Source organism: Uranotaenia lowii, chromosome 3 (genome assembly GCF_029784155.1).
Source record: "Uranotaenia lowii strain MFRU-FL chromosome 3, ASM2978415v1, whole genome shotgun sequence".
Taxonomy (NCBI): Eukaryota; Metazoa; Arthropoda; class Insecta; order Diptera; family Culicidae; genus Uranotaenia; species Uranotaenia lowii.
In genome coordinates, this window is record NC_073693.1 from 189,649,348 (window position 1) to 189,675,273 (window position 25,926).

General features: G+C 42.8%; 1 protein-coding gene and 1 long non-coding RNA gene across 2 annotated transcripts; both read right to left on the bottom strand.

The window, feature by feature from the left end:
- Nucleotides 1–522: 522 nt before the first annotated feature.
- LOC129751805 (epoxide hydrolase 4-like) lies at nt 523–24,227 on the bottom strand. Its single transcript, XM_055747532.1, has 5 exons — nt 22,909–24,227; nt 1,686–1,784; nt 1,307–1,627; nt 845–1,253; nt 523–783 (listed from the first exon to the last, which is right to left on the bottom strand). Exons 1-5 carry the CDS (start codon nt 23,152–23,154, stop codon nt 596–598), a joined length of 1,263 nt encoding a protein of 420 aa, XP_055603507.1. The 5' UTR covers nt 23,155–24,227; the 3' UTR covers nt 523–595.
- On the bottom strand, nt 17,473–20,846 carry LOC129751812 (uncharacterized). The gene is made up of 3 exons (XR_008738797.1): nt 18,758–20,846; nt 18,566–18,672; nt 17,473–18,506 (listed from the first exon to the last, which is right to left on the bottom strand). It is a non-coding gene; the product is annotated as an uncharacterized LOC129751812 (long non-coding RNA).
- Nucleotides 24,228–25,926: the final 1,699 nt, after the last annotated feature.

Sequence of the window (25,926 nt, forward strand, 5' to 3'; positions counted from 1 at the left end):
ATTTTATCTTGTATTGTAATTACTATTAAGTTATCATTAGGATCTACATATGATCCGTTGATTTTATTCAAATAAACAAATAAACTTGTTATAATTAAAACACTAAATTATCGTGAAATGAAATGAAAAAGAGAAAAATAAAGATATCGTAATTCTACGAAAACCGTACGGTTGTGTCTTATATACAAACTCTTCAACTTTTTTTGACACATTTTTCTAGAACATTTGATTTTTGTAAGACATTCCGGTTTCAAGATAACGATTAAGAATCAAATCACCTCAGGGATCAAGTCTCCTCACTATAAGTTGACAGATTAACATGTTTTAAAAAATTCTGCGCAAAAAGTAAGTTAAAATAATGATTGGGGATGGTTTTATGACGATATCAGTAAACCTCGTCTAAATGCGTGTTTGGATTTGAGAGGATTAAGATTTCAGAATCCGATGATGCTGTGATTTTGTTGATTAACTATATTTGAAGAAACTCTACATTAAAGGAATACTTCTTATAAAACTTTAAATATTTATTGGAATGAAATTTGTCATTTTCACACGCACAAACTCCCCGATGATAGGAAAGTGTCCTCCGAATTGGTTAGCTCTTAATCATAAAGTTAGGAATATTATTGAGTGAGTTCACAAACGTATATCCGTCCTTGATGTTGTTACCGAGTTTAACGGTATTGTTAGCCACTGCTCCAAATCCTCCAAAAACTCGACCCACCAACCCACGGGTTGGAGTTGTCGCATTATTGTCAGCCGTTCGCGCCAACATCCTTTTACCTGAAACACACAAAAATACTAAAGAGCTTTCTTTATAACTTGAGCTATTTTACTCTCCCACCTATTAGAAATTTCAGCAAGGTGCTATTGAATTCAGTCGACATTTCCTGATGTGGGGCGTGGCCCGAGTGTTCGATAATTTTGATGACAAAGTTTTCACAATAATCCGAGCTCTTCACCACCGATTCCAGCTTGAAAAACCGGTCATCGTTTCCGGTAATTATCAAACAGGGACATTGCAACGTTTCCCCTTCTTTGACTCGGAAGAACACTAAATTTCGATAATAATTCAACGCGCCTCGCCAGTCATCCGTCTGGCTGAAAATGTACTTGTACGCCTCCATCAGATTGTTTATAACAGATCCGTTAGTTCCTGTCATGTACATCTTTTCCTTCATGATGTGGGGAAAACATTTCTTCAGTGTGCGCTCAGCGTTGCCTTTCATTTCCATTTCCGGCAAATACGGAGTCTAAAATGAGAAATCTCTTTATTTTGTAAAAAGAATTCTAATAAACTTGAAACCTGAACGAAGTCGATCCAACGAGAATTGAATGGCGAATTTCCGGGAATGTTGTTCCAGATCAAATTCGGATGGGGAGTCGATACGCTGACAAATTTGTCCACCATCTCCGGATTCGTGTGGGCAAACAGCCAACCGATGATCCCTCCTAGATCATGGCCCACAATCGAAACGCTCTTGGCGCTGATCGCTATGAGAAACTTCCGCAGATCTTCGCACACTTTCTTCGGCGTGTACTCGAAGCGCCACATCGGTTTATCGGAATCATTGAAGCCCTTCAAATCAAGAGCGATCACGTGGAAGTACTGGGATAGTTCTGCAATCTGTTCAAAGAGAGGATAAGTTTAAAAAAATGATCCTCTTCAATCAGTTGCATTTTACTTGATACCGCCATCCAAGCCAGCAATCTGGAAATCCGTGAAGAAGGAGAATTGTGGGATTACTCCGATTTCCAGCTTCCACGTAGTGCAGTTTCGTGTTCTGAGAATAAATTTAAGCAGAATTAAAAACATGATTAAGTTTTATTACATACATGACTATAACTGTTAAAACATTGAAACATTATACCCAAAAAAAATATGCACTCGAAATTCTATAGATCAGGGGTGAGCTACCTTTGGTAGTAACAGGTTAAATTGAATTTTAAATATTTTCTACAGGCTGCATTAGGCTGGAACAAATATCAATTTCTTCTTTTGTCATACAAGTCTTTGACGATCGCACTATTCAAAAGTGTCAATTTTTTTTGCTAGGATGCAGAGGTGATCTCGGTCCTAAAGCGCAAAGTTATATCTTTTATTCCTTTCTCTATTTTTCCTTACTATCTATTGACTATTAGGACGTGAACGACGCCGTTATTGATGTCCAAAGAAAGAGCATCAGTTTTGGACATTGTGAATGAACTGCCAATCCCAGGCAACATTCTTTTGACATTTGATCGCCTCGGTAAATCACGGAGTAGCAACATTGGTGATGTGGAACTAATTCTACTGAGCCACACCTGTGATCATGGAATTCGAAATTAATAATTAAATTAACAACATAGGAATACAGCGAAGTTACTTCTCGGAAGCTCCTCAGAACATCGAAATCCACACATTTGTGGACGCCAGCGAGGTTGCATATTCATGTGCAGTCTACTTCCGTTACATCAACTCCCGAGGTGGCAGTGAGGTCGCATTGGTGGCCGCTAAGACCAAGGTTGCCCCGCTCAAACCGTGGACTGTACCCCGCTTGGAGATCCAAGGATGTGTTCTAGGCGCTCGTTTGACACAGTTTGTCGTTCAAAACCATTCACTGCGAGTTACGAGACGCTGTTTCTGGACCGATTCAAGCACGGCTCTGAGCTGGATCCTGGGAGACCCCCGGAAATATCACCGCTTCGTGGCATTCAGGGTCGCAGAAATCCTGGAGTTGACCAACCGGAACGAATGGAGATGGGTCCCGTCGAAGCAGAACCCTGCCGACGAAGCAACAAAGTGGGGATCAGGCCCTTTCTTTAAAGTGACGAGCATCTGGTATAATGGACCGGAATTCCTGAGACTGTCCGAGGATCGATGGCCAGTCAGTAAAGTGGTATCGACGACTGAAGAGGAACTACGGGCGTGTTATTCACATCATGATGTGCCCTTTTTCCAACCTGTTATTGACTATCGTCGCTTCTCAAAATGTTGCCGAATTCTACGAACAACAGCATACGTCCACCGTTACATTGCCAACAGAAAATTGCCTCCGGAACGTCGCAACTTAGGCTGTCTTACGAGAGCGGAACTGCAGAAGGCTGAACGTTCTTTGTTTATGTTGGCCCAACGCGAAGCATATCCCGATGAAGTTGTGACCCTTAAAAGAAATCTAAAATTGCCGAAGAAGGATCAAATATGTATTGAAAAATCCAGTCGAATCTATCAGCTGACCCCGAGTATTGACGAGTACGGGGTTCTTCGTCTCGACGGAAGAATCGCTGCAGTAAAAAATGTTAAGAAGGACGCAAAGTTCCCGGTGATACTTCCCAAGGAACACTGGATTACCTTTTTGTACATCGATGAATTGCATCGTAGATATCATCACGCCAACAACGAGACCGTGGTTAATGAAGCACGGCAACGTATTCACGTACCAGCACTACGATCTTTGGTGAGAACAGTAGCGAAGAAATGTCAACAGTGCGCTGTTTACAAGGCTCGACCAGCTATTCCCAGGATGGCACCGCTACCGGTGGCTCGATTGTCGTCGCAAGTCCGTCCCTTTTCGAACGTAGGGCTGGACTACTTTGGTCCGTTAATAATGGTGCGAGTTGGAAGGAGTAACGTGAAAAGGTGGGTAGCTCTCTTCACGTGCCTTACGGTGAGAGCCGTCCATCTAGAACCTGTTCACAGCTGGACTACCGAATCCTGCATTGCTGCTATACGCCGATTCATCGACCGAAGAGGTGCCCCAGCCGAAGTGCACAGTGACAACGGGACGAACTTCCAGGGTGCCGAGAAAATACTTCGTCAACAAATCAACTCCGGTGTTGAAGCCACATTCACGAATACTACCACAACGTGGCATTTCATTCCCCCGGCTGCTCCCCATATGGGTGGAGCTTGGGAAAGGATGGTCCGGTCCGTCAAGCAGGCGTTGTTGGAAGCATACCACGATAAACTGGACGACGAGAAACTGCAAACACTACTGGTTGAGGCCGAATCCATCGTCAATAGTAGAACGTTGACGTATTTGCCGTTAGACTCCGCGGAGAGTGAAGCGATTACCCCAAACCACTTCCTGCTGGGTAGTTCCGATGGAGTATGTCAGCCGATCGTTGAAACGGAATGCAGCAGCAAACTACTTAGCTACTCATGGAGTCAGCTTCAGAAGCAGTTGAATACGTTCTGGAAGAGGTGGACTCTTGAGTACCTGCCAACTCTGACGAAACGCACTAAGTGGTTCGGGGAGACAAAACCGATCGAAGCTGGAGCCCTAGTAGTACTGGTAGAGGGCAGTAGGAGAAATGGTTGGATCCGAGGTAGAGTCTTACAGCTGATAACGAACCCGGATGGTAGATGTCGGCAAGCGATAGTACAAACTCAAGATGGAGTACTTCGTCGACCGTTGTCTCGCCTAGCAGTCCTGGAGGTTGGAGATGGTTGCGGAACCGAGCCTACCGGATTCCACCGGGGGGAGGATGTTGCGGCATCGGTTTAGAAAACCAAGCGTCGCCTGTAGCTGTCAATCGGACTTTTCTATCGAGGCTGACTGGCAACCGGGGTGAAAAATAACGGTCGAAGAAAATCAGTGGAAGCAAAAAAGGACGCCTACATTTTACGTCGTGGCAAAATTTATTTAAGATTTTTCGGTAGAACAAGCACAAGTTAGCTTATTAGCTTTAGATTTTGTTCAGTAGTGAAAACCCTCAAACGGTAGATACTTGTCGAAGTAAGTATTACCTGAAAAGGATAAATATTGTAACTCATTAGGATTCTAACCATAAATAGGTCCCGTGAACGGGAATCCACTTTTCGGAGATTTCGGTTTATTCTCATTTCAAGACACAGCTGAATCGGTGAGTTGTTTTTGCGAAACCAAATGATTTTATTGTAAAAGTTGTTGTTTATAACAAATCAGGTCCGGGTGTTCCGGGTGTTAGGATTGAGGTTAGGCGATCAGGAGTTAAGCTTCGGGAGAGTCGACAAAATGTAAGTTAGAACTTTTGCTATGTCACTTCCAAACCCTAATTCTCACCTTTTTATTGTAGTCTTGAATTTGTTTTATCACATCTACAAATAAACTGTCAGACCGCGACATTCCACCCGTTTTTTCCTGACTTGCCTGCGCCAACAGATGTCAATTGAATTTATTGTTTATCAATGCGAAAAGACATACCCCTGTTAAATAGCTAATAACTTTTTTGAATAATAAGATACGAAGCTACGATCTTGAACAAAGTTGTTCAGCAGAAAATTTCCTTTAGAGAATTTATAAATTGGCACAAAACCCATCAGCAGGTTCGGTTCCACAGAAGAAACAAAAATGATGTTGATTTTTCAGTACAAAATATTCAATTTTCCCATACAAACTTAGAAGTCCAAATTTACTCATGTAAACGTTACTTAAAACTTCTGCAAAAAATCAAGGCTGAGTTTTGGGCCAAGACGAAGCTTATTAGACCCCAAGGCTTAAGAAATTCAAAAATGAGTCTAAATCGCCTCAGTCTTTTGAACCAGTATTTAATGATGATTTCAATCTATCGTAAAAATGTAATATAATTGAATAATTCAAGAAAAGCTTCGCAAGCTGCACAAACATGTCACCACGAGAGGGGAGGAGAGGAGGTGGTTTTATTTCTTCATATTGACTTAACCAAATCAGATTTCATGTTGATAATAATGAGACCGCTCTGGGAGAGCCATTCAGGCGATTATTTCAAATTATAAAAATCACAGAAATTACATAAATGTCATTATAATTTTTTTGTACTTTTTGTAATATTGGTATTTTTTTTTATTTTTAGTTGTTTTTGAAAATTTTGTCGTTTTTGTTATTTTTGTCATTTTTGTAATTTTTGTAATTTTTGTCATTTTTGTAATGTTATGTATGCAGTCTGGTTTTGGAGTATAGATTTTTCTGAGTGTGGAAGTAAGACAAATAAGAATCAGAATAAAAAGTAACAGAAAAGTAATCGCGTGTTTTTTATTACGCTCTTCCGATTATTTCGTTAATTCTTAAAGTTAAACTAATTAGTAAATAATTAATACGCGGTAATTCTTCGGTTTTCGCGCTCTTATCCGGTAGAAATAATCCCCATACACGACAACTGGTGTCAGAAGTGGGATTAATAGAAAAGTCATCCGCACCGAAAAAGTGAGGTTACGAAAACCTTCTTCTGCACTTCGCTGATGATGAATGATCCAGATTTCATGGAGGCGCTGTCCTCAATGATCGCACAGGCCCTTAAAGCATCCATTGGGAACGCTGTTCAGCAGGCGCAAGCCGACCAACATCTTCCGGCCGGGGAAGCTGCCGCTCCAACGCCAAGAGTTCCTTCGTTCACGATGTCCGAGTTCCGCTCAACAGACGGGACATCCGTTACTGATTACTTCAGCCGATTCGAGTGGGCGCTGCAGTTAAGCCATATTCCTGAAGCACAGTACGCTAATTTCGCCCGGGTACACATGGGGACAGAGCTTAACAATGCTTTGAAGTTCCTCGTCACTCCCCGGCAACCTGCGGAAATACCCTATGAGGAATTACGGACCACACTGTCAAACCACATCGATCGAAAAAGGAATAAGTTTGTGGAGAGCGTCAAATTCCGACAAATTATTCAACAACCAGGTGAGTCCGTTGCCCAATTCGTCCTACGACTGAAGCAGGGAGCTGCTTACTGTGAATACGAAGAGTTTCTGGACCGAATGCTTATCGAACAATTATTGCATGGTCTGGAGGCACGAGATATCTGTGACGAGATCATCGCTAAGAAGCCGGAAAAATTCAGTGCTGCGTACGAGATCGCTCACTCACTGGAAGCAACAAGAAACACAACACGAGAAATCAGCAACACCACCAATACTCCGTCCCCAGATCCGGAATCAACCAACAAGCTCGGCTACGACAAGCCGAAGACGAAAAAGTTCCCAAAATCACTACACCGATCACCTCCGCGGAAGCCGAATGAAAGCCCTTCGAATAATGCTGCTGGATCCAGTTCCTGTTACGGTTGCGGAGGTCAGCATCTTCGAAGCCAATGTCGTTTCCGCGACGAACAATGCCGAAACTGCAACAAGAGAGGTCATATCGCTAAAGTTTGCCGCTCGTTAAAATCAAATTTTCGAAATTCTTCTGCCGACCAGGTTGAATTGCATGAGGTGCCTTCATCCGAAGTTGATTTTGTACAGTCCTTCAATCAAGTTAATCAAATCCCGGCCATGGGGAAAAAGATGATTAATGTAAAAATCGATGATCATCCTCTAGAAATGGAATTAGATACAGAGGCACCGTGTGGACTTGTTGGAGAAATCGAATTACGAAAAATAAAGCCGAAATTTACATTATTACCAACGGATAGACGATTCTCCAGCTATACAGGTCATCGCATCAATTGTCTTGGTCGTCTTCCTGTGAACGTATCCATGGGATCTACAACGCGCAGATTGAACTTGTATGTGGTATCTGGTACTTCGGAAGCTCTCTTCGGGCGAGAGTGGATAACTCATTTCACCGACCAGATTGACTGGAATGAAATGTTCTCTTCTAATTGATCAGAAGCTCTCGTTTAATCAGCACATCGCGACAACAACAGCTAAGGCCTTTGCTATGCTTGGATTTTTGCGACGAAATACTTTGAGCTTTGAGGACCCATACGCTCTCAAGACAGTGTTCTGCTCTTTAGTACGAAGTGTCTTGGAATATGCGGCACCAGTCTGGGCACCCTACCACTCTGTTCATATCGAACGGATCGAACGAATTCAGAAAAAATTTCTTCGTTATGCACTGCGTCGACTGCCCTGGCGAGACCCCGTAAGGCTACCGCCTTACCCACAAAGGTGCGCACTTCTGTCTCTATCGTCTCTGAGTCAAAGAAGAACATATTTGCAGCGAATGTTTGTATACGATATCCTGACGAACACTGTTGACTGTCCACAATTGCTCCAAAGCTTGAGTTTGCACGCCCCATCACGTCGTTTGCGCAACCAAACCACCTTCTGGCTACCTAGAAGCAGAACAGTTTTTGGACAAAACCACCCGCTTAATCGATGTTGTCAGGTCTTCAACGATGTGTCATACTTGTTTGACTTCAATGTATCAAAATCAATGTTTAAATGTGCAATCCGTGACGTTCCCTAGCTTTAACGTAACTTTAATTTAAACATAAGTTAGTTTTAACACTCGGTCTGTATGACAGCAGTCAAAGACTTAAATAAATAAATAAATAATTCGTGCATCAACAGTGTCACTAGCATTAGCACAGATCAAGCAGCCAAACTATCAAAACTTCTGGAAAATTTTGAAAATATCTTCAGTGAGGTTCCGGGAAAGCTCGAAGGTCCATCAGCAAAGGTTCACCTCAAACCAGAAGCATCTCCAGTGTTCGCCAGAGCACGGGAAGTTCCTCTTGCTCTACGCGATCGGTACGCTGCAGAGATAGAAAAGAAGGTCGCCTCAGGGTTCTACGAAAAAGTTGATTACTCCGAGTGGGCGTCGCCGACGCATATCGTCATGAAGAAGAATGGAGGTATGCGGATCACAGGTAACTATAAACCAACAGTTAACCCAAAAATGATTATAGACGAACATCCTATACCCAAAATCGAAACAATTTTCAACAAAATGAAAGGAGCTGCATTATTTTGTCATTTGGACATAACTGATGCATACACGCACCTACCAATTGACGACGAGTTTCGTCATGTGCTAACCCTCAACACTCCGACGCATGGGCTTATCCGACCAACAAGAGCTGTATATGGAGCAGCAAATATACCCGCTATTTGGCAGCGACGCATGGAGGCTGTACTTCAAGGTTTGGATCATGTGGTCAATTTCTATGATGACATTATCGTCTTTGCCAGAGACTTCGAGGAGCTCATGCTGGCTCTTACTGCAACCATGGACAGGATTAGGCAACACGGCCTACGACTCAACCGGAAAAAATGCATCTTTGCTACGCCATCCCTCGAGTGCCTGGGCCACCGAATTGATCGCCACGGTCTACACAAATCCGAAAAGCACATTGAAGCGATTCGTGATGCACCACGTCCGTCAACGCCGGAAGAACTGCAGCTTTTTCTGGGTAAGGCAACCTACTACAGTGCATTTATACCTAATCTTTCAGTGCGAGCCAAGAGTTTACGTGAAATGTTACTTACAGAATCATTTGAATGGACATCCGAAGCTAATGAGGCTTACCAAGATTTGAAACAAGTTTTGATATCACCCCAAGTACTCATACAGTACGATCCTACCCTTCCGCTGATTCTAGCAACTGATGCTAGCAAAACGGGTTTCGGAGCTGTACTTTCTCACCGACTTAGCAACGGAACTGAACGCCCGATTGCTTACGCTAGTTGTACCATGTCCAGTACTGAGCAACGATATCCGCAAATCGATAAAGAAGCCCTTGCTATCGTATGGGCAGTGAAAAAGTTCTTCTATTACCTCTACGCACGTAAGTTTACCTTAATTACGGATCACAAGCCATTAACTCAAATCCTTCACCCAGAAAAATCCCTGCCTACACTGTGCATTAGCCGAATGGCTAACTATGCGGACTATTTAGCGCATTTCAACTTCGATGTAGTCTTCAAGCCAACAAGTGTTGAAGTTCTTTAGCTTCACTCCCGGCTAGCAATGGGGGAGGAAACACAAATCACTAACATTCATAAAATTACGCCACAAAACAAAACCAAATTAAAATATGTTGCTTATAAACTAAATTCTCATGATTTTATTGCATGCCTATTCCTCTATCGCATGCTGCTCCCTCTTCCTTGCTCTACAATAATTTCATCGTTTTCTTCTTCTTCTCTGCCTCGCTCTTCTTCTTCTTCTCCGCCGCGTTCTTCTTTCTCTTCTTCGCTGCCTCGCTCCTCTTCTTCTTCTCTACCTCGCTCTTCTTCCTCTTCCGCTAAATCACACCTCTTCTTGTTCTTCTCGCTCGAACGTCTCTTCTTCTTTTCCTTTTAATCTCGCTTCTGTCCTTCTTCTTTCTGCTTCTTCTTCTTACAAGATCTAGCACTTACTTGTCTTTTTTCTCATACTCATCTAATTCCTTTCAGCGACCACCTGCGTCATCGGATGACCACCAGCAGTAAAGCGCCGCTCCAGCTCCCGCCGCGAGCAGTTGGATGAGAGAAGCTTCAGCTCCCGACAAAAGACCCTAAAATAAACGTCTTGCTTTAACCTTTTTGCCGTCTTTCATTCCCCTGCCTTACTCACCCTATTTGGGGTCTGGGCGCCCTTGAGGTTACGCTCTTCAGGCTGCTTTGGTCACCTTCCGAACACCTATGATAAACGAAACATTAACTCATTGCCCTTCCATTGCTGCTCTCTGCAGTACTCACCCTACTTTAAGGGTTTGCTGGGCGCACTTGGCTATCGCTGCTAACGCTGCCGCTTGACACAATCAGGCCACCTAAGGTGAAACAAGTGTTACCGCTTTTGCGTTCATATAATGCTTTAATTCCGCTTACCAGATTGCACTTCATCCGACACAAACATACGGTGTGGCTCCAACCAACAAACCGTGGCAGAGTGGATGTCGGCTCTCTCTAAAAGTAGCTCGCAAAAGTTATGTTGTTCCGCTGCCCACGAATAAGTAAATATTTACCCGTTCCGAGATGCGTTCACCGGGTTTTCCTGGGTGCGTTTTCTGGTTTCGGCCGGATGTATGCGCTTTGGCGTCCGATGGGGAATTTCCGAGAAATCGTTGCGGCACTATTGGGGAATTGAACAGCAAGGTTGGGTCGTGTAAGTGGCTCAATTGCCTTCTTCGGTATTTGGTAGTTTTGGTGCTACTAACCTTCCAAAAGACAGCTGCCGATGTAGGAGTTTTGGCTCAGTTCTGTGGAATTGCCGCGGTGATTTCTTCCGGCGCAGGAAACAGCAGCACACTCGCGGGAAAATCGACAAAAACGCGATGGCGATTAGCAGAGTCCGAAGCGAAGAATCCTGAGTTGCAGTTTTCCTTGTTCGCTTTTTCCTTTTTCTTGTTTTGTTTACACTCAATTTCAGCTGTAAACAGAGCTGGGCGATGATGACAGGTACACGCAACGAATAAAACAGCAACATATGGTTTAAAAATAAGCTAATTGTTACACAACCCCATTGTCACGGAAAAATTTTTCATGAGCGACGGCTAGGAGCTCATGAAAAATTTATTAAAAACTTCTAATGTTACAGGAAGCTGACTAGAGACGCACATGGAGACGAAGATGGAGCAGACCTCCGCACGAACAACAACGTGCACCACAAATCACTAATTACGCAGGCCTATAGCCCGCCAGATCTTCAATACATTGATACTCCAACACTACACAGCAAACATCACAATACGCCAACCAGGTTTGGCAGACAGCAGGTCTCTAAGTGCGCTTAATCTCTAAATCTAAATCACGTGACAATGGTACATTAAAATAAGATCAAAAACCGTTAAAACAAAGGGCTTAGATCTAACAAATTAAAAAGAATAATAAATAACGAGCAGGTAGTACGTTCAACTTATGGCTAACATTGAACAAATTAAAATCAGTCTTGTTTTGGATGTTTATCGTTACAGTGCGCTGAGTAAGGAAGCATTACCAACCAACCTCGCCATGAGCCCAGAGTAGGAGTTTTACCGCGCTCCCAATTCGCGTTGCTTTTGATTGGTGATTTCATGGCGATCCCCAGATCACACTGTAACATATTGACAATACGACATAGATTAAGTTTAAAATGATACGAATGGGTACGAAGACACTAGTACGGTATGCTCACCAGCTTGGTTCGATTTTTCACGATCGGCTAACGGATTTCAATAGTTTTGGAGGATGTCAACAGGATTGAAGTTTCACTGGATGTTCATAGCTGTTTTGCGCAGTTTGTCTCGATCTGGCAACGGCGTATTAGCGCGTGGCATAATACGACCAGTTTCTCTCGCTCTGGCAAACGGGAGAGCCTGTGGGCTGTGATGATTTGTCTGGTTTGTCACGATCCAGTAACGGCGTGCTAGCGCGCTTGAGCACGGTAAGTTTCTCTCGGTCTTACTAACGGCAAGCCTTTAGGGAGGCCTATGGTGGCATTGTTGTCGAATCAAGTGGTCGTTGAGTGTGCAACTGTGCACTTGTTGACGCTCAAACGATGATCGGCGAAATTTCGCCGTGATGGACTAGATCAGATGTTGGTTTGCGTCGTCCAAACTTTGACCTCCTTTTACTGAGGAGCTTGTCTCAGTATCTTCGTTAAATACCTTTCAGCTCTCAGATTTCTCCTGCGTTGTCGGGGTTTACATGCTGCGTAGACTCGTCGAGGTGTTGAGCAGCGAATGATGCGTACTTCCGGAACGAGGAGGCCTCAACCCATTCTGCGGAGACGCTGAATCGCTCTGATCGGGTTCGGTGTCTCTTTTGGTTGGTGGATTTTGGTTTCCGCTATGCGTGTTTTTGTGATCATTGGTCTGTCTTTGTTGACTACCCTAGGTAGTTGACATAGCTCGCTGTTGTTGTACTCGCGAGGAGGTAGATAAAGGTATTGCTCACTACGCTTTCCAAGGGCTCGATTTCTCCCGATCGGCTAACGGTGTTTTGAACGCTGACGCGGTGGTTCACAGGCTTGGCCTGTAGTCATAGCTGTAAGAAGGCCAGCGAGGAGGTTGGGAGTTGTTCCTGCTCGCTGTGCTTGCTGTTGGCACGATTTGTCCCGATCGGCAAACGGTGTTTCGCTAGCGGTGAACGCTTTGGTTGACAGATGAGGCTCTGTGGTCATAGCTGGCAGTCTGCGTCAGAGAGTCGATATGGTAGTAGCGACGAACATGATGTCTACTCCTCACAACTTCTGCGCAAACTGTGATCCGTGGGGTGTGCGTGGTGTCCTGACAGTCCTTTTCGGCTGTAGCGACGTGGTGTTTGGAGCTGCTGTACTTGGATTTCCCGCATTCCAATATCCCAAGCGTCCTTCAACGCTGTATCGGTTCCGCAATTGGACATCTGGACACTAGCTTGATTGTTTAATCCGATAGGATTGGAGGCGAGGTTTCAATAGTCATGTGGGTCCGTCAGCCATCTCAATTTCGTGTTTTCCTTCTGCTGGTGGTCGGCGTATTGCTTACATAGCTTTAATCGCTTCTAATCGGCTTTCATGTCCTTGGCATGATACCGACCTGTCTTTCCCGATAGAACATCTTCCAGTTCGTAGAGGTTGGTTCCTAGTATTTTCCTCACGATAGCAGGTACAAATTTGGGATCTAATTTCTTATTGATGTGGTCTGCCTTCGATGACAGCGTGAAGTTGCGTCGCCAAACTAAATCTCCTACACTGAATGGAGCTAGCTTTTTATTGATGTCATACCGTTGTTTCGCTTTCGTGTGATTGCTTTTTATGCGTTGTTGGATAAATTCATGTATCCGACGAATTGTTGATAATCTCATGTCCTGTGCCACTTTAGGATCCTTTGGTGTGTTGATGTCTTGCTGCGTATACAGATCCGTGTGAAGAAGCAAGTCTCTGCCGAAGTTAGCTTGGTGTGGACTTACCCCGGTGACCTCATGTTTGGCACTGTTTATGGCGGCCGTAATGGCCGACAGGTTAACATCCCAGTCACGATGGTCCTCTTCAATTAGTGCCCTGATGCAGGTTATCAGCACCCGGTTGACTCGTTCGGCGTTGTTCACCATCGGGCAGTAGTATGCAGTGGTCATGTGTGTGATCTGATGTTTTGCCAGTAGTGTTTTAAAAGCTGATGACACGAATTGCTTACCGTTGTCTGATAATATGATTCGCGGTTTCGAGAACTTTAAAAACACCTGTTTTTCTAAAAAGTCTACCGTTTTTACAGAGTCTGCGGCTCGCATGGGATGAACAATAATGTACTTGGTAACCCAGTCTACTACGACCAGCATGACTGTGTTCCCTGCTTTGGATCTGGTTAACGGTCCCACAAAATCTACCGAAATCAGTTCCCACGGCAGTCGTGCCGGCTTCGCGGCTCCCATGGTTGGCATCATTGTTGTATTTGGTGCTTTACATGCTTTGCATACGTTACAGTTGCGGATGTATTGGCGAACTTCTTGTTGCATTTTCGGCCAGTAGAAGTAACTTTGGATTTTCTGCCAGGTTTTGTAGAATCCCAAATGAGCAGCGGATGGTGCATCGTGGTATCTATGGAGTACTTCTTCTCGCTTGCTCTTCGGAATTACTTTTTTCCATCTGTGTATAATGTTTCCTCCTTCGTCCTTTGCAGAACAATTTTTATACAGCTCGTTGTTGACAATGCGGAAATCTGGAAATCGCTTCGAATCGCTTTGTATTTTGTTGATGAGTCCTTTGTACCAGCTATCTAATGTTGAAGTCGTTGCGTTTGTCACTGAACATACAATCCTTGATAATGCGTCCGGTACGGTGTTGCAGCTGCCTTTACGGTAACGAATTTCAAAGTCGAAGGCATTTAACCTCAGTAGCCAGCGGCTCATCAGTGCGGTTGGATTCTTCATCGACTTTAGGTAGGATAGAGCTGCGTGATCACAATGTACGACGAATTTGACTCCCTCTATATATCCTCTAAAGTGTTCGATCGCTCGAATTACTGCTAAGCATTCTCTTTCCGTTACTGAATACTTTCTCTCTGATGTTGAAAGCTTTTGAGAAAAGTAGCCAATGGGGTGTTCCTCACCATTAAACTCCTGTGTTAAAACAGCTCCGATTGCTACGTCGCTTGCATCGCATGCTATAGCAAATGGCTGCGTGTAGTCCGGCATTGCTAAGACTGGTGCTGAAACTAAGGCCGATTTTAATTTCCAAAAAGCGTCTTCTGCTTCTCTTGTCCACACAAACTTCTTTTTGGTCTTGGTTAGTTCTGTAATGGGTGCTGCCAGTTTTGAAAAATTGCTGATAAATCTTCTGTACCAATTGCAAAGACCCATGAAGCGTTGGACTTCCTTACGGCTTTGTGGGATCGGGAACTTGGCTATGCATTCGGTTTTCTCTTCATCTACGTGCCAGCCATTTTCATTTAAAATGAACCCCAGGTACTTTATCTTTTGACGACAGAACTTGGATTTTTCGGCCGATATTGTCAGCTGTGCTTTCTGTAGCCTTTGTGCTACTTCGGTTAGTAACTGGATGTGCTGATCAAACGTTCTAGAACATATTATGATGTCATCTAAGTAGTGAAATACGAATGGTTCCATGTCCGAAAAAAGGTGTGTCATGAGACGTGAGAGAGCTTGACTGGCCGTACAAAGGCCGAACGGAACCACCTTAAATTGAAAATGGCCTCTTGATGGGATTGTGAAGGCTGTCAAAGGTCTTGAATCGCTGTGCAAGGGTAGTTGCCAAAAAGCATCCTTCAAGTCTAGCGAGCTGATGTATGCGCAGCCCCCTAGGTTGTTTATGATGGATGCCATCTGTGGGATCGGGTATCCCTCGTTTACCATAACGCTATTCAAGTGTCTTGCGTCTAAGCATACTCTGTAGCTTCCATTCTTTTTTTTGACAGCTACCAACGGGTTATTCCACGGCGAAAATTTTGCCTCCTCTATGACGTTCAATGACAACATCCTATCGATCTCTTTGTTCACTTCTCGCAGTACGTAAGGGGACATGGGATAGTAGCGTTGCTTTTTTGGCGGCGAATTTCCCACGTCGATGCGATGTTCGTAGAGATGTGTTTTTCCAAGTACTCCTTCTACGGCGATGGGAAACTGCGCTATTGTCATGTCCAGCTTCCGTTTTTCTTCTTGGCTCAAGGGTTTGAGTGGCTCATCGATCTCCATGGATTCAGTATCCGTTTCTAACGAGTAGCATACCGCCTTCACGTTGAACTGATTCCAAAAGTTCATCCCTAATATGATACATTCAGGAATTGATGGGATCAGAAGCACAGGGATTGTTTCGGTAATGTTGTTGTATTGCACCGGCAAGCGCACGAAATATTCTACACTGTGCCTGGTTCCATCTGCCGTTTTGATTCCTGCTCTCATTTCATTCTTCCGCAAACCTAGATCCTCTACTATTTTTACGTATTTTCCACCCATCAGCGAACAGGTCGCACCGCTGTCGAGTAACGCCGTGAATTTTCTGCCCAACACGCTAATTACGGCATGTGGTCTGTTGTCTCCTCCGGGATTTATAATGAGCGAATTTATCTGTGCAAACTCAGGAATATTTGAGGGGTCGTCGAACGTAAGCGAAGAACCATTTCCCTCTATTGCTGATTCCCCGCCTGAGGGTTTTCCGCGTCTGTTCGGCAGGTGAAGCAGCTTCTTAATGAGTATCCTTTGCGCCCACAACGGTAGCAGAATAATATCGCCTGCGGTAGTGGGCAGTTCATGAATCTGTGGCCTTCCTCATCGCAATTCCAACAAATTCGGTTTGGTTGCCTATGAATTGGTCCTCCTGCTACTGTTAGGTATCTCTGCTGTCCAACTGTTGCGCTTTGCGCTGTTTGCGGTTGATTGTACGGTTGCGAGGGTAGTTGTTGTCCCGTAGTCGCTTGTTGTCCATACCAGTTTTGAAAATAAAGACTTTGCTGGTGAGGTTGTTGATACCCTTGATGCTGTTGATCCTGTTGCTGCGGTTGTTGATACTCCCGTCGCTGTTGATAATGTTGCTGTGGTTGTTGATATTGTTGCTGTGGTTGTTGATATTGTTGCTGTGGTTGTTGATACTCTCTTTGGTGCACGTAAAGCGAGGGCTGCTGCTGCCTTGCAAGCGTCGTTTGCATGAATGTTCTCGGAGGCTGCTGCTGTTCTTGCCTCAGTGCTTGAGAATAACTTCCGACCGGCTGATGGGATCCCCATGAACCTGCTGATGTTTGCTTTTGTTGCGTGATTGTAGGTCTGCTATCGTCTTTATTAAATCGCGCTTTTATAGCGTTCACCTCCTCCATCAATTTCTCCATTTTGAATAATGCTTCTTCCTCGGTTTGTTCAGGCGATTCGTTTGCCGCTGCTTGAGTAGCTGCCTCGTTTCGAACGGTGTTTCCTTCCACAACGCTGACTCTGTTGAACCTTGGAGGTTGGTTATTGGAATGCGGTCTTTGCACCGGAGCTGGGGTAGCAAAGCTTGGTTCGAGCAAAGTTGTTGGAGCTATTGACATGCTACGCTGTCTGCTGAGGAGTGCTCTGGTTTCATCGTAGCTTTCACAAACATCTGCTAAATCTTCCAGAGTCGTCGGTCTGGCTGCGGCAACCACTGTCGCATACGCTGCACTCATGTTTTTCTTCACAATAAAGAATTGGAAACACTGAGTTCATCGATACGCCGTTGACAGGTTTCAATGTTTGTTGTTGGACTCATCACGTGCAAGGAGTCAGTAAAATTGAAGCTTTCCTGAGACAGAGCTCTTAATTTTATGGCCATTTGCCTGTGAGTCATTTGACCCAAATTTTTTACATATCGCAGGGACAATTCATATAAAATTTCTTCGGTTGTTAAATGAATGAAATCCATTTTCAATTAAATAAATTACTAAACTAATCTAAAACATCCAATTAAAACTACCAAAGTGACGAAAACTAAACAAGACTGATTAAATTTAAAATTTGTGTAACATAGGGTTTTTTAGTTGGGCGCCAATGTTGAAGTTCTTTAGCTTCACTCCCGGCTAGCAATGGGGGAGGAAACACAAATCACTAACATTCATAAAATTACGCCACAAAACAAAACCAAATTAAAATATGTTGCTTATAAACTAAATTCTCATGATTTTATTGCATGCCTATTCCTCTATCGCATGCTGCTCCCTCTTCCTTGCTCTACAATAATTTCATCGTTTTCTTCTTCTTCTCTGCCTCGCTCTTCTTCTTCTTCTCCGCCGCGTTCTTCTTTCTCTTCTTCGCTGCCTCGCTCCTCTTCTTCTTCTCTACCTCGCTCTTCTTCCTCTTCCGCTAAATCACACCTCTTCTTGTTCTTCTCGCTCGAACGTCTCTTCTTCTTTTCCTTTTAATCTCGCTTCTGTCCTTCTTCTTTCTGCTTCTTCTTCTTACAAGATCTAGCACTTACTTGTCTTTTTTCTCATACTCATCTAATTCCTTTCAGCGACCACCTGCGTCATCGGATGACCACCAGCAGTAAAGCGCCGCTCCAGCTCCCGCCGCGAGCAGTTGGATGAGAGAAGCTTCAGCTCCCGACAAAAGACCCTAAAATAAACGTCTTGCTTTAACCTTTTTGCCGTCTTTCATTCCCCTGCCTTACTCACCCTATTTGGGGTCTGGGCGCCCTTGAGGTTACGCTCTTCAGGCTGCTTTGGTCACCTTCCGAACACCTATGATAAACGAAACATTAACTCATTGCCCTTCCATTGCTGCTCTCTGCAGTACTCACCCTACTTTAAGGGTTTGCTGGGCGCACTTGGCTATCGCTGCTAACGCTGCCGCTTGACACAATCAGGCCACCTAAGGTGAAACAAGTGTTACCGCTTTTGCGTTCATATAATGCTTTAATTCCGCTTACCAGATTGCACTTCATCCGACACAAACATACGGTGTGGCTCCAACCAACAAACCGTGGCAGAGTGGATGTCGGCTCTCTCTAAAAGTAGCTCGCAAAAGTTATGTTGTTCCGCTGCCCACGAATAAGTAAATATTTACCCGTTCCGAGATGCGTTCACCGGGTTTTCCTGGGTGCGTTTTCTGGTTTCGGCCGGATGTATGCGCTTTGGCGTCCGATGGGGAATTTCCGAGAAATCGTTGCGGCACTATTGGGGAATTGAACAGCAAGGTTGGGTCGTGTAAGTGGCTCAATTGCCTTCTTCGGTATTTGGTAGTTTTGGTGCTACTAACCTTCCAAAAGACAGCTGCCGATGTAGGAGTTTTGGCTCAGTTCTGTGGAATTGCCGCGGTGATTTCTTCCGGCGCAGGAAACAGCAGCACACTCGCGGGAAAATCGACAAAAACGCGATGGCGATTAGCAGAGTCCGAAGCGAAGAATCCTGAGTTGCAGTTTTCCTTGTTCGCTTTTTCCTTTTTCTTGTTTTGTTTACACTCAATTTCAGCTGTAAACAGAGCTGGGCGATGATGACAGGTACACGCAACGAATAAAACAGCAACATATGGTTTAAAAATAAGCTAATTGTTACACAAGTCAAAACACGAATGCCGACTATTGTTCCAGAATTCCAAGCAAATCGGCGAATTCCGGTGTCCACAGCTTGTTTCTCGAGGAGGGAAGAATTTACGTGGATGGTTTTGACAATTTCGCACTGCACCAAATTCAGCAATTACCAGTACGCGCTGAATACATTGCTCGTGAAACCAGAAAGGATGCGCATCTGGGAAAACTTCTGCAACTACTCGAGTTGGGTCGAAACTTGGCGCAGTCAGGTTACAAGGCGCCGGAATCAAAATACACCGTAGTTGCCAACTGTCTCCTCTTTGAACACCGTGTAGTCATCCCAGCTACTTTTCGCGAAGCAATCCTGAACGACCTTCACGTTGCTCACATCGGGGTCGTCAAAATGAAGGGACTGGCGCGATCGTTTGTTTACTGGCCAGGCATAGATTCAGACATCGAAAACATAGCGAAATCCTGCGCTGAATGCGCACGACATGCACCGGCACCACCGAAGTTCAACAGCCATCACTGGGAGTACCCAAAAGGTCCATGGGAACGCATTCATGTAGATTATGCCGGGCCAGTAGCCGGTATGATGTTGCTTATTATCGTGGATGCTTACAGCAAATGGGTCGAAGTCAAGGTTACCAATTCCACAACAGCATTAGCGACGATTAATATTCTGGATGGCCTGTTTGCTGCATATGGAGCACCAGTGACAGTCGTGTCGGACAATGGTCCACAATTCACTGCCGATGAATTCAAAGCTTTTCTTCAGCGAAGCGGTGTGAAATATCACAAATTTTCAGCACCTTATCACCCGGCTACAAATGGCCAAGTGGAGCGCTACGTCCAGACCGTAAAAAAGGCGCTCAAGGCGATGGGAACAACGAACTCAACTTTGCAAGCCAACACAAACAAATTTCTTATGCAGTAGTTTATCATGCCGAAACTGGAGAGTCTCCGGCAAAGTTGTTCCTGGGAAGAAACATTCGAAGGCGGTTGGATCTCGTTCGACCTCAAGACATCAGCACGAAAATCACAGAAAAACAACAGGCCTCCTTCGATGCATCGTTTCGCACTTTCAGCCCAGGTCAGCACGTCTACTGCCTTTCAGAAAATCCTCGGCTGGACAAATGGATCCCAGGAATTATTGCTGCCCGTTTGGGGGATCTGCACTACGATGTTGTTTACGAAGGAAAACATTTGAAACGTCACATTGACCAACTTCGACGTTTCCACGACAACGAAACCATCCCCCTCTCCAGTGAATCAAAGAAAAGTACAACTGGTTCAACTTCAGCTTCTCAACGAATGCATTTTTACGATGATGCAATTACGTCACAGCAACACTCCTTTAGTTCGGATGGTAGTACAACGACGGAGGCCTCTTCAAATGGTCGCCAAACTCCAGAGTCATCGTTCGTGACACCAACCAGCAGTCCAGCACGTTCATCCGAAGGTTCACCGCCAATCTTGCAACGGTCCGAGAGACAACGACGCCCTCCTCTCCGTTACTCCCCGTAAAGCCAGAATTCTCTCTCTCAAAGGGGGGAAGAAATGTTATGTATGCAGTCTGGTTTTGGAGTATAGATTTTTCTGAGTGTGGAAGTAAGACAAATAAGAATCAGAATAAAAAGTAACAGAAAAGTAATCGCGTGTTTTTTATTACGCTCTTCCGATTATTTCGTTAATTCTTAAAGTTAAACTAATTAGTAAATAATTAATACGCGGTAATTCTTCGGTTTTCGCGCTCTTAGGCCGATGACATAGTGAGTGCGATGCGATGCGAATTGGCGGAAAATTTACGGACGCAGCCTACGCGAACTCGAGCGGCGGAACAAATTGACATCTGCTTCGCCGCGTTGAGTATGTCAGGTTTAAGCGATTCACATACATTTTCATCAAATGTGGTTCACCGCATTGAACCGCATTCACCGCATCGCATCGCATCGTATTCACTATGTCATCGGCCTTATCCGGTAGAAATAATCCCCATACACGACATGTAATTTTTTTTTTTTTTTTTGAAAGAAGTAAGCCATGACTTTTGGGCGACGCACGCGTTTGTATTTTTCTCTAACAAATTTTTCTATTGAAAATAAAATTGACTAGGAATTAAAGAGCAAAATAGTAGAAAATGGTTTATAAGTGACCGGCGGAAGTTGTCTGAGTGTTGTATGCAGTAATTCAGAACGCTAAAGCCAAGAAGGGGGAAGTGATGGCATTCAGAAACTATATTTTTGGTGATCTGTGAAGGATTTTTTTTCCACTTGACAAGTTTGATGTGCGGATAACTAGGTGAAAGCGCATCCTTTCTACCAGATTTAGAAAATTTAAATTGTGCGCGAATGTGAAAGAAACCTGTGAATGCAGTCTCCACAACCAAAAAAAATGAAAATATAGTGTGCTAATAATTGAATGGCTGGAGCTAACACCAGTTCCAGTGAGAAAAGAATTTTTTTTAGAAGATTATTGGGCTGTTAAAACAAGTGTTTGAGAAATTTCCCGGGGGATTCAGCCTTGATTCGGGAAGAAAAATTTCATAACATTTCAAAGTGAACTGATAAGAGTCACACGAATCAGTGTACAGAAAATTTAAAGATCATACTTTCTGCCGATTCATGTGCCAGTAATAGTAATTATGTAGGTACCAGTTAGTGAAGTGATGTTGTTTTTTACTGCTGTGATTAAATATCCCTGTCAATTTATCAACTGTCTCTTAGGAGAACAACTTAAGATTTGAGTATGCGAGCCACGAAAGATAAGTATCCTTGAGAATTTGTCAAGAATAATACATTTTGAATCTTGTTTTAAAACTAAAGTTAATTTTATAAGTTTACGACAGTTAGACGTTGCTTTAATGACATTATGGGTAACTTTGTTTAATGACTTTTTGGTAATTTCAGCATTCAAAATTTCCACATTGATTCAACGAAATATTTTTAATGAGTCAATTTCAGAAAAAATCGTGGCTGTACTAATTTTATCTTTCTGTTCCTTCAAAGTTTCTTTTCAAGAGCGAGCAAAGGCGCTATATCCAAGGTCATTAGAGGACCAGAGATGATGGTGCACGGAAATCCAAAACATGCAATCCTTTGAATACAGATGTCATGCAAATTTTCAACAAGAGATTTGACTAAATCCAGCACTATTTACTATTTATTCAAAAAATAATTAAATATGTAGCGAAGTTTTGGATTTCTGTGCAGAAAAACCTCATTTCCATCCGCAGAAGGAAGATATCTCAACAATCATAATCATCAAGGAGCACAATCAGTTTTAGCAAATGTGCTCCCAACGAGATAAACATAAACTCTTAATAATACTGGGAACGTATGGTACTGTTGTCCACGTTTCTTCCTCCCTGTGTTCCAGTTGTCTCTGCGTCCAATACTGCACAGTGGGCCGGGCCGAGTAAAGATGAGTAGTAAATATACTTTTACTACTCACCGGGATGCTGACAAGATCTGGCTGTGTATGTATCATAAGCATAAGCATAAGCATTGTCATTTTTGTCATTTTTGTCATTTTTGTCATTTTTGTAATTTTTGTCATTTTTGTCATTTTTCTCATTTTTGTCATTTTTGTCATTTTTTTTATTTCTTGTTATTTTCAAGTTGTAGATTTGTTTCCACGAAACCTTAATGTTGATCAGTATTACTCAGAAACGTTTATTTTTTTTTAGAAAAAAATGTTTAATCAATCTTTTTGTGTTTATAATCAGTTTCAAAACGAAATAAGTTTAAAATTGCACTTGCCAAACACGTGAATATTGCGGTTCACCTCAGAGTCACAATCAATTCGTGATTGAATGTCATCTCTATAGGTCAGCGCCAGCAGCGTATGTAGACGATTTAACAAGCGCCTAGAAACCTACCTCGAGTTTAACGTACGAGTGCCGCCCCATCTTGGTTTCGGTCATGAAACCTGGCTGACGATTCGGAAACTCAACCCGCTCGATGGACTTCCTCATGATCGTGGTCTTGTTAACTCGGCACTTGACCCATTCGAACAGCCATCGTATCAGCACCAGCAAACTGGCAAAAACACTCCGGATGTAGACTTTCAGGATCTGTTTCTTGGATACGACCTCCAGCACCTCGTATCGCATCGCTTGGTACATTTTTTTTGTTTTGCTTTTGGCTCGAAGCCAGGTTTATTGAAGGAACTGATTAAAGAACTTTCCTACGCACTTTCCATTGTTGTTGAAATTAGAGAAACTTTACATCACTATCGAACGATTTGTCCGTCCACAGAGAGATGAGCCGAATGAACTTGGCCGTTCCACATCACACAGAACACAATGCTGACGTATTACTACGAAGACGGACATATGACATGAGAAGATTAACGTACAAAAACACTTTTTACTTCACTATCAGTTTATTTTTTCACACAGGACTAAAAAAGCCAACACACGTTCTCTTTTCTCGACTTGTTCAGTACGTTTGCTCCAGTCGCAAAATTCGCAATCTATAAAGCACGTTTCACTCCTGCAGCAGCAAGTTCTTCTGCTGGTCTGTTCTTCTGCGAGTGTGATTCGTTTCAAAGTTTGGCTGCATAATCCCAAAAATATGATCACACCAATTGCTTTACATCAACATGCTCCGACAGTTCAGAAACAAAAAAATAAAAAAAATCTCCACTCTTATTCACTTTCTGTTAGATTTCTATGCTACAGGCATAAGCAATGTTACTTCTAAGCATAATTTGGCTGTCCTTCAAATTTATGTTGTAGTGATGTTTCTGTGCAAGCACAACAATGTTGGTGCTCGAATGGATGCGGGATTTGTTTGCAACTTCCACCACACACTTTTCTAAACACACTTTCAGAAACGAACGCACGAGATCACCGCCAATGCCACACGACGGGGTCCAAAGTCTAAAAGTTGAGTGACGTAGCTCGAGGATTTCCAACTCCACGTGCACGACGCGTGTTCAATCAATTAACGATGTTACAGGAGTTGGTTGCGATTAATATAGGTCGCGTAAATATACATATGTTGTGGAAGAGTGGAAGGTTAACTTAGAGAGTTAAGTCTTAAACCATTTTCAACTGGTGTTACTCCAAGTTCAGCGAAATTTAAACTAAGTAAAAACAAACGAACTGATTATAAATACTATTCTCTCGACAGACAGACGAGACCGACGAGACACTAGGAAGTGAACGGTCAAAAAGTAACTGACCACTAACATACTGCTTCTAAAACGTCTAACAGTGCGATTCTCTCACTTCCTCGGCTCATGGCCCTAAGTAGGTATAGGACGACGTGACGAATGAATGACAAATGGTGGCGGGCGTGCAACACTATCATTAAAAATAGTTATATGAATGTTGCAAAGGTATTCAATTATATCGCAGTGAGGTATTATACCCACCGAGCAAGATAGTTTAGTGTAAGCTCGTTGATCCACTTGTCGTTCATATTGAGATAAGATAATGGCAGCAGAAACAAGAAAATGAGAAGCCCGCGTTTTATCGAATGTTCTTATTGTGTCTCAGTCTTCCGAGGTTTGATCTCGTGGTTTCCTCCCGCAATCGCCGCAAAACAGAATTCATTATCTATTGTATATGTTCATTTCATGAAAAAATTGAAAAGAATTTACGATCCCAATTCTGTTTAAAATTTTCAATTTTGAAATTCTGAATTCAGAAATGAAATTCAGTTTCAGATTTGGATTTCAGATAAAAATTTCAATTTTGAAATTTTGAATTCAGAAATGAAATTTCAGATCCAGATTCAGATTTTAGATTTCAGATTTTAGATTCAGATTTCAGATTCAGATTTCAGATTCAGATTTCAGATTCAGATTTCAGATTCAGATTTCAGATTCAGATTTCAGATTCAGATTTCAGATTCAGATTTCAGATTCAGATTTCAGATTCAGATTTCAGATTCAGATTTCAGATTCAGATTTCAGATTCAGATTTCAGATTCAGATTTCAGATTCAGATTTCAGATTCAGATTTCAGATTCAGATTTCAGATTCAGATTTCAGATTCAGATTCAGATTTCAGATTCAGATTTCAGATTCAGATTCAGATTCAGATTTCAGATTCAGATTTCAGATTCAGATTTCAGATTCAGATTTCAGATTCAGATTTCAGAATTCAGATTCAGATTTCAGATTCAGATTTCACATTCAGATTTCAAATTCAGATTTCAGATTTCAGATTTGAGATTCAGATTTCAAATTCAGATTCAAATTTCAGATTCAGATTTCAGATTTCAGATTCAGATTTCAGATTCAGATTTCAGATTCAGATTTCAGATTCAGATTTCAGATTCAGATTTCAGATTCAGATTTCAGATTCAGATTTCAGATTCAGATTTCAGATTCAGATTTCAGATTCAGATTTCAGATTCAGATTTCAGATTCAGATTTCAGATTCAGATTTCAGATTCAGATTTCAGATTCAGATTTCAGATTCAGATTTCAGATTCAGATTTCATATTCAGATTTCATATTCAGATTTCAGATTAAGCTTTAGATTTCAGATTCAGATTTGAGATTCATATTCCAGATTTTAAATTTCAGATTCAGATTTAGATTTTAGATTCAGATTTCAGATTCAGATAAAGATTCAGATTTCTGATATCAGATTCAGATTTCAGATGCAGATTCCAGAGTCAGATTCTACTTCAGATTTATTTTCACATTTTACTTTCAGATGGCTTCAGAATTCATATACTGAGTTTTAATTTCTGATTCGAAGTCTCATCTTCGAAACTGGATTCTAAAGATTTGAAATTCAGCATTCAAACTCTGAATTGAGACTTAGAATTGGAAATTCAGACGTTAAAATTCGTTAAAATTTGTAAGGCGTGACCTATCCTCGGAAGATTGTGCAGGTTTTTGCTAACGGCTTAATGCGCCACTCCCTGAGGAGACC